The 13,716-nt window shown below is 40.7% G+C and overlaps 2 protein-coding genes across 3 annotated transcripts in view; one reads left to right on the forward strand and one right to left on the reverse strand.

The window, feature by feature from the left end:
* Positions 1-799: 799 nt before the first annotated feature.
* On the reverse strand, positions 800-6,338 carry ndufb1 (NADH:ubiquinone oxidoreductase subunit B1). 2 transcript variants are annotated; one of them, XM_078234245.1, is made up of 3 exons: positions 6,247-6,338; positions 2,248-2,388; positions 800-1,177 (listed from the first exon to the last, which is right to left on the reverse strand). In XM_078234245.1, exons 2-3 carry the CDS (start codon positions 2,382-2,384, stop codon positions 1,141-1,143), a joined length of 174 nt encoding a protein of 57 aa, XP_078090371.1. In that variant the 5' UTR covers positions 2,385-2,388; positions 6,247-6,338; the 3' UTR covers positions 800-1,140. The 2 variants fall into 2 exon arrangements, with proteins under 2 accessions (XP_078090371.1, XP_078090372.1); XM_078234246.1 differs by lacking the exon at positions 6,247-6,338 and adding an exon at positions 6,089-6,225.
* A 14-nt stretch (positions 6,339-6,352) lies between these two features.
* The window catches only part of cpsf2 (cleavage and polyadenylation specific factor 2), a 33,138-nt gene continuing 25,774 nt past the window's right edge, over positions 6,353-13,716 (forward strand). Inside the window, exons 1-4 of the mRNA XM_078234244.1 lie at positions 6,353-6,484; positions 11,159-11,334; positions 12,366-12,525; positions 12,813-12,918. Coding sequence (XP_078090370.1) covers positions 11,183-11,334; positions 12,366-12,525; positions 12,813-12,918 — 418 coding nt within the window. The 5' untranslated portion in view covers positions 6,353-6,484; positions 11,159-11,182. The remainder of the gene's footprint in view (positions 6,485-11,158; positions 11,335-12,365; positions 12,526-12,812; positions 12,919-13,716) is intronic.

The following is a 13,716-nucleotide window of genomic DNA, read 5'->3' on the forward strand; positions in this document are numbered from 1 at the left end:
AGGACTTTGTATACAGCTGTCAAATGGAGTGATGGAATCAGATAATACTGATACTGTCAAGGGGAGGCTTTATGCATGAACAATGGAGTGGAGGCTATAGGGGCACAGTGGCAAGATAATTAGAGTGGGAAAAGGCTGGTCTGGAATAGTGGAAGCGGGGGGGGGGGGGGGGGCGGAATTAGATGGATTAGAAGATATCTTGAATCAGTTTCCTACTTCTGATGAATGAGACTTCTAGGTTTTGGCAGCTGCCATCAGAGCATCCATTTAGCTGATACAAGTTGAAGGCAAGTCCAAGTGCCTGATTCTGTTGATTTGCAGGACAGCAACACTTGCCAGGACTTCTGCCTTCACCCTCAGGCCACTGTCGCAGGTGAAACAAAGTTACAATGTTGCAAACCTGCCTCCCACCCATCCCAGATACAGCTAGTATTTACAAGCCAGGAACCCAGAGTATGCCCTACTTAAGTTTATTCCACTTTATTGGTGATGAAGACACTGTCAGACACAGCAATAGAATATTAGAAAGGCACATCTCAGCACCAAGTGGGATGCACATGTCTTGAAAGAGTTAGGTAACTGGCTAATTGCATCTGACTATTTATAATTTCCAACTCAACTGCATTGTTTCTAACTGGATTTCTTAAGGAGGCCTATTTGTGTTTAGCCATTTCTGTATCAAGGTTCAGTGTACACTACTACAATTCTATGAAGCGTTTTTGTATAAATCCATGTACTACCATTACTCATTTAACATGTTACATATTTAAATTTAAAAGTTGAAAGCAAAGATTCAAAGTTAAATACAATGTAAGGTTTATTAAGTCTGACATACAATTTGTGTACATCCAAGTTAATGCAAATACAATGAACTATTTGCCATGCCTTTTAAATTGTGTGTTCCAATGATACAAAGAGGGAACTCTTGGCAAATTTTAGGACTTTAAACCAATTATTTGTTGCATGAAGATAAGCAGATTTTGTGATGGATCAACATTTAATAGAACAAAATGGCATTATTTAAATAAACTTTCACTGGATCCCTCATTGAAAACTCAAAATCAAAACTAAAACTGACATTGGACTTTTTTTTGAAGTGCAAAAACAATTCCTTGTTTTCTCAGCATGGCTTTCAGCTCTTCACTTCCATGTCGCTTCTTCACCTGGTTTCAATTCTCTAAACAGATGAGGTAATTAATTAAAATATAAAACAGTTTGACCAGCTAAATAATATTACATTTTAGTATCACACAATTCACTTTCTAACCCCTCTCCTTTGTTCTTTCTCCACTGTCCTACATTTCTTCCATTTTTAAGTATATATGCCCTTTGAAAGCTACTATTAAATCTGTTTCCACCATCCTTTCAGGCAATGCATTCCAGATCATGACCGTTAAAAAAAAATTCTTATTACCCTCCTGTCCTTTTCACCAATTATCTTAAATTTGTGTCTTCTAGTATTGACCATCCCTATAGCCTTGCTTGCTTCAAGAAGATCAATCTCAGTTTCTCCATTCTTTTTCATATCACTAAATATTCTTATCCATGGAACCATTCAGGTACATTTTCTCTGTACCCCCTCTCCAATATCTTCCTAAAGAGTCTTTGTCAAGCTTAGTGCCCAGAATTGGACAAAATACTTTACTTAAAGTCTAAACAATTGGCCCATCTTTCCTTCAAGCGCACATTATTATATGCAAGAGCATGTTAAGCCAACCATAAACAATGAGAGTGTAGATAAATAACGCGGTGCTGAAAAAATTTCCATGTTTAGAGTAATGAAGTGTACTTTACTTATTTTGTTGAACTTTTCAATCATTCAATGAATAAATTAATTAATAAAGCTCCAGGGACCTGGGTTCGATTCCCGGCTTGGGTCACTGTCTGTGTGGAGTTTGCACATTCTCCTCGTGTCTGTGTGGGTTTCCTCCGTGTGCTCCGGTTTCCTCCCACAGTCCAAAGATGTGCGGGTTAGGTTGATTGGCCATGATAAAAATTGCCCCTTCGAGTCCTGAGATGCGTAGGTTAGAGGGATTAGCGGGTAAATATGTGGGATTATGGGGGTAGGGCTTGGGTGGGATTGTGGTCGGTGCAGACTCGATGGGCCAAATGGCCTCCTTCTGCACTGTAGGGTTTCTATGAATGATATTCATTGATGCAGTTGTGCATTAAAATAATAAATTATCAGGCTTTTGCAGCCACACAAATTAGTCTGTAAAAAAGGCAATATGGAAATCTCATACTCACCGTTTATACAATAAACTTTTGTTTCTGAATGCAGTAAGTTTGCTATCATTTCTTTTATCAAGATAATATCCCAGTACAAAACCCAGAGGGACAAGGATATTGGGCCAATGATCGCGTACAATGCCAACCAGATTCATTGTGCTGAGAGGGAGAAAGAAAAAACAAACAAAAAAAGCTGTTTAATGCACAAATTCCCAATGAAAAGGTGCTGTATTCCTATCTATATAGGCATAGTTACTCATTACTTTGGCCATTTGAAGGTTTTGAAAATTTGGTTTCAAAATTATATCTATGATTTTTTACTCCAAGTAAAGAGATGTGAAAAGAGTCCTCGCTGTGCATTGGTTTGTTAGTTACAAGAACCTGCATGAAGGTGGTACCCTTTCACTTCATTCACAATTAATGCAGAAAATGACTGAACAAAGATGGCAATCTGAATTAAAACAATGCATTTAAGTAAATCACATCACTAGAACTGGATTATTTCTTTACTGTTTTGCAGTTTGTAACTCATTATTACTATAATTTCACATCACTATAATTTCTGTCAAAAATATCTCAAAAGTGTCAAACACAAATTGATGACCTCGAAAGGCAGTGACTTTGGTGGGCAACTGTGGAAATCATTTTCCCTTTAGAAATAATTCACCTATACCAGTGAGATGAATGGCTAATTATAGGGGCAGCACGGTGGCAGAATGGTTAGCACTGCTGCCTCACGACAGGTTCGATTCCCAGCTTGGGTCACTCAAGCTGGGAGTTTGTGTGGAGTTTGCACATTCTCCCCATGTCTGCATGCATTCCCTCCGGGTACTCCAGTTTCATCCCACAGTCCAAAGATGTTCAGGTTAGGTGGATTGGCCATGCTACGTTGCCCCTTAGTGTCAGAGTGAGTGGCTAGGGGAAATGCATGGGGCTATGGGAATGGGGCCTGGGTGGGATTGTGGTTGGTGCAGACTCAATGGGCCGAATGGCCTCCTGCACTTTAGGATTCTATGATTCTTAAGCTGTCCTTTGGTGGGGACCAGTTACAAAAGGAATTTTAGAAGAACTTCTTGGTTTTCTCATCTGAAGATTTTTAATGGGTACTACACACCTCTTGCCACATTGTAAACTCAAACATTAATCTTTAGGAACTTTGGCTACTTGGTGTGGTTTGGCAGTTATATATTTCAACTGGATAGGCTGATGTTGCTGGCAATATTACAATTGCATAATTAACGCATATTCGTTTGCACTTGTATTATCTGCGCAACTAATCACACATTAGATGGCCAATATAGTATAAAATAACAGAAAATGAATTACGAGTTAAGTAACTTCAACAGTAAAATATTAGCATTGTGATAGCTTAGCCATTGCGCTAAATATTTAGCTTGTTCCAATAAATATGCTCCAATGTAAAAAGCTGATTTTCAAAATTAAAACAGGAATTAAATGCCACCATTTAAAAGTAAAACTCTTGAACAGAAGTCAAAGCTAAAAGGCCATTCAATTACAGCTCAAATTCACTACTAGGGATACAATAGAATAACTGAAATACAGAATCCATAAGATCCTCAAGCCTAAGGTAATTAAAGAATCTGAAATGAGAAAATAATTTCAGGTAGTTTTGCAGTAGTCTCATTGAAATATTTGTTTCTCCTTTGTTCGCTTTTCCTTCATTGTGCTGTGAGCTTCTGGTCTCATAAGTATGAATATAAAAAAAGGCCATATGGTCCACCATACCAGGTCTTTTTACAAGAAATGAGATACAGATTATTTCAATAGTTTTAAGGGATTGAGCACAGGGAGACATACTGTAAGATTAAAGAGAATATATTTAAGTAAAGAACTTGCATTTATATGGATCCTTTCATAATCTGAGAAGACCACAAAGCATTTTACAGCTAATGAAGTCCTTAAATATAGTCACTGTTGCATTCTTGGCATTAAAGCAACCAATTAGTAATAATCAAGGGCCCAAGTAATGCACTGAGATATTGGTCAGGTAATCTTATTTTCACTGATGTTGGGTGAATAATAAATATTGGCTAGACAATAAGAGGGCACGGGACATTTCTTCACAAAAATTACTAAAATGTGGAATTTATTTTCAAGGTTAGCAGTTGAGGCAGAAACTGTGCCAACATTCAAAATTCAACAATAATGGAAAAGGCCTATCACACACAGAGATAAACATTGATTATTAGGTTGATGTGTTTGCAAAGGGGGCAGAATTTTAATTCCTATCCATTATCACCTTTACACAGAAATCACTGGTTAAGGGATATACTTCATAGTGGAGAGATGTAGACAGTTGAGGCTATCAAAGGATCCCATTATTTTTATTGAAGAACAGCAGTACCAATTTGGTCCAATAATTTTTAAAGACTGATAGGAGGCACCCCCTTTTTGGTCTTCTACGTCCAAATATTAATGATTTGTTGTATATTTCCTCTAATGTTCCTCTTGAAATATATCAGTTCCCATTTCTCCACATTAAACTCATCCAATATTTATCTGCCTAATCCTTGAGCTTGTGTGCTATCACTCATATTCCTCCTCATATCACAGAATTGTTACCTCACAAAAGGAGTCTGCACCAACTCTCCAAATGAGCATTATGGCTTGGTGCCACTCCCTGCTTTTTACCCATACCCTGCACATGATACTTGAATAGAAACAATCTAATGCCGTCTTGAATGCCTTAATTGAACCTGCTTCCACCACACTTCCAGGCAGTGCATTCCAGGCCCAAACCACTGGTTGCGCTTTTTCTCACATCACATTTGATTCTTTTGAAAATCACTTTAAATCTGTGTCCTCTTGTTCTTGAACCTTTTACGAGCAGGAACAGTTTCTCAAGATCTACGCTGTGCAGCCACCTCATGATTTTGAACATCTTTATCAAATCTCCTCTTAGCATCCTTCTCTCCAAGGAGAACAACCTCTCCAATCTATCCTCAGAACTGAAGATTTTCATCCATGGAACCATTCTTGTGAACCTCTTCTACCCTCTCTCCAATGCATTCACATCCTTCCCACAGTGTGGTGCCCAGAACTGTACACAATATTCCAACTAAGGTCTAATTAGCAGAGTTCAGCATAACCTTCATAACCTCCTCTATGTTCTTCATTTATGCGTTGACTGCACATTTTAAAATTCTCTGTTCATCATTAACCATTAAGTTGATCTTTCTGTACACCCTATCTATAACGGCAACACTATATTCTGCACCCTCTCCTTTCCCTACTTTTTTTAGTTTATGTATTAGTGTCAGAAGTATGCTTACATTAATACTGCAATGAAGTTAGTGAAAATCCCCTAGTTGCCACACTCTGGCACCTGTTTGGGTACACAGAGAGAACTAAGCATGTCCAATGCTGTAGGGATTCCTAACCAGCATGTCTTTCGGACTGTGGGAGGAAACCGGAGGAAATCCATGCAGATACGGGGAGAACGTGCAACTTCGCACAGACAGAGACTCAGGCCGGGAATTGAACCCAGGTCCCTGGAGCTGTGAGGCAGCAGTACTAAACAGTGTGCCACCGTGCACTCTATAAACGGTATCATAGAATCCCTACAATGCAGAAGGAGACCATTCGGCCCATTGAGTCTGCACCAACAACAATCCCGTCCAGGTCCTATCCCTGTAACCCCACGTATTTACCCTGCTAATCCTCCTGACACCAAGGGCAATTTAGCATAGCCAATCAACCTAACCTGCATATCCTTTGGTATGCTTTGTCTGCAATACTTTTCACTGTATATTAGTACATGTGACAATAATAAATCAAATCAAAAATCATCCAAGGTGGCCCTGGTGCGCTTTGGGAAAGGTGTCTCCAAGGCACTGACCTTCGCTGGGTCTGGTTAGGCCGGGGAAGGTGTGACAAGGACACCGGATCCTGGCTTAAACCTGGAGCAGGGAGGTTCAGAGCCCGGGCGGGCCTCACTTAGCCGAGAAGGGCCCAGAGCAGCAAGGGCCTAAGCCCTGGCCCACAGTAAGCACTGACCTGTCTCTCACGGCCTGTGCCTCAGGCTCTCCTTCAGCAGCCGGGCGGGCGGGTCCACTCTCTCCCGGAGGGGGGCGGAGACAGATGGTGGAGTCCGGTTACCTCTGACCCGGTGACGCAGAGGGAAAGATGGCGGCCGCGGGAGCCGGTGAGGGGCTGGTGGTGTGAGGAGAGAGGGAGAGACCAGGCCGGCCCGCCGGGCTGCTGCTGCTGCCTCCGCCTCCACTATTTGAACTCGGTATGTTTCAGAGTCTGAGTGAAAACTGTGTTTAGGAGCGGGATTTAAAAAGTTGGAATAGGCGGTGTTGGAGGTGGGGGAATTAGACACCCCCTCCAGGATCTACCCCGCTTCACTGCCGCCGTTCATTAATAACCCCTTTCCGAAAAGTTTCGAATGAATACACACCGGTTCAACAACAACACCCCCCCTCTAGTCTTCTTCACAATAAACCTCCCAGTCGCCATGTGATTTGCTTCTATGATTATCAGAATAATCATGGAATCCCTACAGTGCAGAAGAAGGCCATTTGGCCCATCCAGTCTGCACCAACTCGCAGGCAGAGTATCTTACCCAGGCCCTGTCCCTGTAACCCCACAACATTTACCATTATTAATTCATCTAAAGAGCGATTTTACCATGGCCAATCCACCTAATTTGCACATCTTTGGAGTGTGGGAGGAAACCGGAGCACCCGGAGGAAACCCACGCAGACACGGGGAGAATGTGCAAACTCCACATAGTCACCCGAGGCCAGAATTGAACCCGGTTCCCTGGCACTGAGGAAGCAGTGCTAAGCACTGTGTGCCACCCATTCATAAAAGTTTGTTATTCCTTTTTGTCATGATTAAAATGAAAACCTTTTCAGTAGAACACAAGAACACCCAGACCAAATTTGTATCATATTCTTGGAAAAAGCAACCAGTATGGGGCAGGATTCCTAATAACTCACCACAAGAGTTGTTAACCGTTGTTAACCGTAGAATTCGAATTTGTCCCTCAAATTGATCTATGTGGTACAATGGGACTTGGTATACAAACTGATTTAAAACTCCTAGCTGTTAGGAGGTTGGAGTGAAATAAAAAGTAAAGAATTGGATTAAAAAAAGAAACTGATAGGGATTTTGCCATAGTGAGCACTTGAGATGCGGATTAGCTTAGTAACAGGGTTAAACTGATGCTTGGTTAAGCAGAGTGGAGATGTGCAGTCTCGTAGTCTCAGGGAAGCCATGATGTGGAGATGCTGGTGTTGGACTGGACTGGACACAGTAAGAAGTCTCACGACACCAGGTTAAAATTCAGCAGGTTTATTTGGAATCACGAGCTTTCGGAGCAGTGCGCCGAAAGCTCATGATTCATCTGATGAAGGAGCAGCGCTCTGAAAGCTCATGATTCCAAATAAATCTGTTAGGCTTTAACCTGGTACTGTGAGACTCCTTACTCTCAAGGAAGCAAGCTGTTTTGCCGAAAAGAAAACAGTAGTATGCCTGCGTCAGATGTCATATACGCTATTCTAAATTAGAAGAAAAGTCTCAAAAGAAGGCACAGGTCCTGTTTGGTAATTGCTGGATTTGACTCAGTGTTAGAACCTATGGGATGTTGTTTTGGGGAAGGTGTATTCACAGAGTTTAGGAAAATAGATACATTTAAATTGGGAGGTAATTTAAGTATATTCTCTGAATAACCATTATTGCTGTTAATTGTAAATGTTGTTCCTTAGTTTATAAAATTATTTTGAATAATTTACAGCAAGATGTTTCTGTACCAGGTTTCATCTTTTTTCTGATTTTTTTCCAAATTGTAAAAATTAATAGTGAAGAAAAGGCATTCCAAGTTTCCTTCCTGGGACTTGGGATGTCTTTGCTTTGAACATCAACCTGATTTATCACATACCCTTAAAGCCAAAGTTGCTGATGATGTAATTGTTTGTCAACCACCAAATCCCATTCTTAGCCTCTGCTGGAAAGAGGAATACAATAATGTGAGAAAACTACTTATCTTTCTGGAAGAAGGGCATTATGTACATATTCAGTAGTCAAATTGGGAGGAGTCACTCATTTGCAGGATTAAGGGTCTTGTTTACTTGTTTATGAGATCGAAATCAAGAGGTGGCCTGGAATGATCAGGACAAGTATGAAAGGGAAGGCGATAGGGGAAAAGACTAAAGAAATACCAGAAGTGTGCCATTTTTCAAAATTATATATAGAGAAAAATAATTCAGACCCAGCATGGATTTCAAAAATGAAAATTGTGCTTGACAAACAGTTCTTTTGAGGTGACAGTACAAATGGGGACAGGCAGTGGATGTGATGTTAAAGATCAAGGGCCACAGAGGATACCTTGGAGGACTGGAGTCCAAATTAGCAAAGTACAGAAATAGAAGGCATAGTAAACCTGAGGACCAAAGAACACTGCAAGGGGAAATTGCTAAGATGGCAGAGCTACAAAACAATGGCAGATGGAATTTGCGGGTGGCGCATTTCATTTGGGCGAAGATTGAGATGTGGAAGATTAGAAAGATTTGTGTGGGTGGGTTTCAGTTAAAAGCAACTCCTCTGTTGGATAAGACTGTAAACATCTAACAGAATATTTGATTTTGTGACAAGTGAGATGTATAACAACCTTGGCAACAAACACAATTGGAGAATTGTGTGCTTCTGTGTGGAAAGTGTGTACAGATTCACTTGAATGCTGCTTGGTATCAGGGAGTAGAAATATAAAGAAAAACATAATAATTGCAACAGATTTATTCAAACGGAGGAGATTGCAGAGTATTTTGATGCAAAAGTTAGAACAGTGAAGGGGTAGTTCAAAAAAGATAGGTGCCAGTGATTCCAGTGATTGAGTAATCCATATAGAGGGGGAATAGATTAATTAAATGTCAGAGATTTATGGAGTCATAGAGGCTTACAGCATGGCAACAAGGTGGGATTAAGATTGCTGGATAAGTACTAACACAGATTGGATGAGCCAATTTCTAAGTGAATCCATGAAAATGGTGACAATCGGAAGATAAAAGCTGCAGGGTTAGAGTTGGGAGTGGGGGGGACTGCATTGATAGTGTAGAAGTCGGCAGGGAGATTGGATAATAAACATGAGGAATTTGGGGATGCATAGTGGCAAGGAAATTTAACATTGCATTGCCAGACAATCTGGTATTTTGACCTTTTTCTGTTATTTATAATATGGAATTTTGAGGAGAAACCTATGGCTTGCAATAGAGGTTTTATTTTATTAAAAAAGTGCTTAATATGCTTAACAAATATGGATCTCTATTGGGGTTTTGCACATTCATTCTGCATAAGATATTCTCCAAAGATGTATGGGTTAGGTGGCTTGGCCATGGTAAATTGCCCTGTAGTGTCAAGGTAACTACATGGGGTTAAGGGGATAGGGCCTGGATGGGATTGTTGTCAGTGCAGACTCGTGGGCTGAAAGGCCTCTTCTGCACTGAAGGGATTCTATGATTCTAAATGATCTGGGCAGAAATTGGGGGAGAAAATCTAAATATGCCGAATGACACCAAAAATGGAGGACGTAGCAAATAGTGAAAATCTGCACAAGGTCATAGGTTAGCAAGATGGATAGATACGGGTAGGTAGATGCATTGTAATGCAGAAAAATCTGAAGCAAAAAAAGTTGGAAGTAGGGAAAATGGAATGGAGATACACTGCAAATGGTAGGATTTGAATCAAGGAATGTCAGAAATTTGTAGTGGATTCACTTGGGTCACTAAAGGTTACAGGCAAGAAGATAGGTTTTTAAAAAATCTAGAAGTACAGAATACAATAATGCATAGCCCTTCATAGAAATCATCGTAGAAACTCTACAGTGCAGAAGGAGGCCATTCGGCCCATCAAGTCTGCACCGACCACAATCCCACCCAGGCCCTACGCCCATATCCCTGCATATTTACCCGCTAATCCCTCTAACCTACACATCTCGGGACACTAAGGGGCAATTTTAGCATGGCCAATCAACCTAACCCGCACATCTTTGGATCTTAACAAATATATCTAAGATGTTCCAATCAAAACCAAAACTTCCTTTAGACAAAACCCTTTTCATAGGTTTAACACAGCAAAGTCTAATGCTCAGTGGAATTGAGTCCTTTGGATGAATGCTGCAGTTCTGTTGATACACTCAGAACAATTTGAAGTCAGAACAGCTTCCCAGAATACCAGAGAGAGAGAGACACTGCTTTCAGTCTGATGTCCACTCCCTTCTAAAACCAAAACCCGCAGCTCAGAACTGAAAATGAAAGCGTGCCTGTCACCTGATCTGCAGACGTTCTTCCTCCTGACAATGTCGGGTCATGAAACTGATTCCCAAAGTAAAAATAAACAAGCCTCATTTAAAACCACTTGAGCAGTAGAGGGCTCCTCGTAGACAGATCGGTAACAATGATATCAGATAAGGCTGTGAGCATGATATATAAAAAACATCCGGTACAATAACATCACAAATGTGAAATCTATATGTTTGTCTGTATATTTATATCAGTAGATCAAGACTTTTCATTACCTCTGCTGAAGCCTGCTTGTTACTTATTTGGTTTCACGAATAGTTCATCCAGTTCTTTGTGCACCCCTGCACTTTGTCGCCCTAGGCGTCCACCTAGTTCCCTAGTGGTTGCACCGGCCCTGGATGCATTTAAGGAGTAGCTAGATGAATATATGAGGGAGAAGAGCATAGAGGGTTACAGTGATGGATTTAAATGAGGAAGGAGGCTTGGGTGGAGTATTAACGCTGGCATGAACTAGTTGGACTGAGTGGTTTGTTTCTGTGCCATATGCTTGGTGTATTCTGATGCAGTTTGTATGCATTGATCTCCAAAGATGGTGACATTTTTATTTCTGTTTAAATTCTGTATAAATTCTATTTGTGCATTGACATCTTTCTCAATTTCGCCAGTGCTGATTGTTTATTTGAAAACCAATGATGACGTCGATCATCAAACTGACCACCATTTCTGGAGTCCAGGAGGAATCTGCCCTCTGCTATATGCTGCAGGTGGATGAATTCCGCTTCCTCCTTGATTGTGGCTGGGATGAAAGCTTCTCCATGGATATAATTGATGCACTGAAAAAGTAAGCAAAATATTCTTTGTGATGCAATTCATAGCCAGGGAGCTGAAAGCACAGCCTACAATGACTAGGTGAAAGAAATCGGGAATGCATAAAAAACATAGTTGGAAGAATGCAAAATTCTTGGAGGATTGTCGGGCCGGAGGAGGTTACACAGATAGGGACAAGTGACCCTCAAGGGAGATTTGGACACAAGGATGAGAATTTTAAAATGGAGGTGTTGCCTGACCAGGTGCCATTGTGGTCTGGTGAACACAGTAGTGATGGGAGAACATACACTCGTCTGTGTTTAAAACAGAGGTAGCAATGGCTTTGATCCTACAGATGTTTCGTCAGAGGAATCTGAGATTAATATATTCTTATTAGATAACTTTATCAGGGAATACAGAAGAAAGGTGGGTAAATGAGTTTGAAGTTCAGATCAACCATGATCTAATTGTTGAAAGATGCTCAAGGGTCTGATTGCCCTATTCAGGCCCCCATCAGATATAGCTGGTAACTTTGTGAATATGGGGGTAATAAAACTCTTTTGGCACCAGAACCAAATGACCATTTTTCACATTCCAGCTGAGTCAGCTGATCTGCATTGATTAGAGAGACTAATCTTCATTGATTAGAGAGGCACCACAGTTGATTTTTCAAACATAGTTTCTTTCAGAGATCATTGAACATTAAAGGGTGGCACAGTGGTTAGGACTACTGCCTCAGTGCCAGGGACCCGGGTTCAATTCCGGTAGCACGGTCTGAATGGAGTTCGCATGTTCTCGTGTCTGTGTGGGTTTCCTCCAGTTCCTCCAATTTCCTCCCACAGCCCAAAGATGTACAGGTTAGGTGGATTGGCCAGGCTAAATTGTCCCTTGTGTAGGTCAGGGGGATTAGTGGGGTAAATATATGGGCTTACGGGGCTAGCACCTGGATGTGATGCTCTGTTGGAGGGTTGCTATAGACTTGATGGGCCGAATGGTCAATGATCAATTAGATGCGAAGATAATTGCTTGTGGCCATCTTACAAAGCTTTGCAATTTTTGTTGCAGATATGTTCATTTGGTTGATGCGATCCTACTTTCTCATCCGGATCCCTTACACCTGGGAGCTCTCCCTTACGCTGTTGGGAGGCTGGGTTTAAACTGTGCAATTTATGCCACAATTCCTGTTTACAAGATGGGGCAGATGTTTATGTATGATCTGTATCAGGTGAGTCAATTGCAGGAAATTTGTAATCTTATTCAGTTCATCAAGAGTCTTGCTGATGTTCACCGAGCTTGTAATATTGGTGGTAACAGCACTCCTGTTGTGATGATAGGAGCTGCCACCTGCAGTCTCTATTAGCCAGCCTAATGTTTGATTGTTTTTGTCTTTAGCAATTTTTAAAAATAATTAAACTCCTAAGCAAGTAAGTTGTAGTTTATTTTCATGATTAAAATGTTAAGCTCATAATTTGACGGTGGAAAATTGTAAATTGATTTAATTTCCTCTTTAAGTCGCGGCACAACACTGAAGAGTTCTCCCTGTTCACTTTGGATGATGTGGATGCAGCATTTGACAAGATTCAGCAACTGAAATATTCCCAGATTGTCAATTTAAAAGGTATGACAGAACATGGATAGGGATCCAGAAGTTTTATTCATTAACATAGATCCATTATATGATGGAAAATTTACATTGGCGCTATGGGTTGATCATAATGTGCTGTAGGAGTTGGATAAATTATGGATTCGTACATCCATGTCCTGTGCCTAAGTAAGTTTACAATCTCAACTGGATTATTTGAAGGTACATCGTACATCTGCTTCACCTGAGAAAGAAATACTTATAATTTATATAGTATTTTTCATGACCTTAGCATGGCCAAAGCACTTTGCACCCAATGAACTACTTTTGAAACACAATCATGTTGTAATGTAGGATATGTGGCAGCTAAATTGTACACAGCAAGGTCCCATGAACAGCACTGAGGTAATGATCAGATAATTTTTTAAAGAGATATTGACCAGGACTAAACTCTTTTTCGAATAGTGCCAAGGGATCTATTGCATCCACCTGAGAGAACAGACTGTGCCTCATTTTAACATTGCATGCAAAATATGGAACCTTCATCATTGCAACACTCATACTGCATGAAGTGAAGATCTAGATTTTGTGTTCAGGTTTCTCGAGTGGGGCTTGAATCTACAATCTCTGACTCAGAGGCAAGAATACTACAATAGCTTCAGCTGACACCTGGGGGTGTGAGGTAAAATCGGTTTTGAGTCTAATCATAACCATGAAAACTAGGAGCGGGAGTAGGCAATTCAGCCCTTGAGCCTGTTCCACCATTTAATATGATCATGGCTGATCTCATTTTGGCCTCAATTCCGCTCACCTGCCCGTTCACTATAGCCCTTC

This window comes from Mustelus asterias, chromosome 18 (genome assembly GCF_964213995.1).
Source record: "Mustelus asterias chromosome 18, sMusAst1.hap1.1, whole genome shotgun sequence".
Classification (NCBI taxonomy): domain Eukaryota; kingdom Metazoa; phylum Chordata; class Chondrichthyes; order Carcharhiniformes; family Triakidae; genus Mustelus; species Mustelus asterias.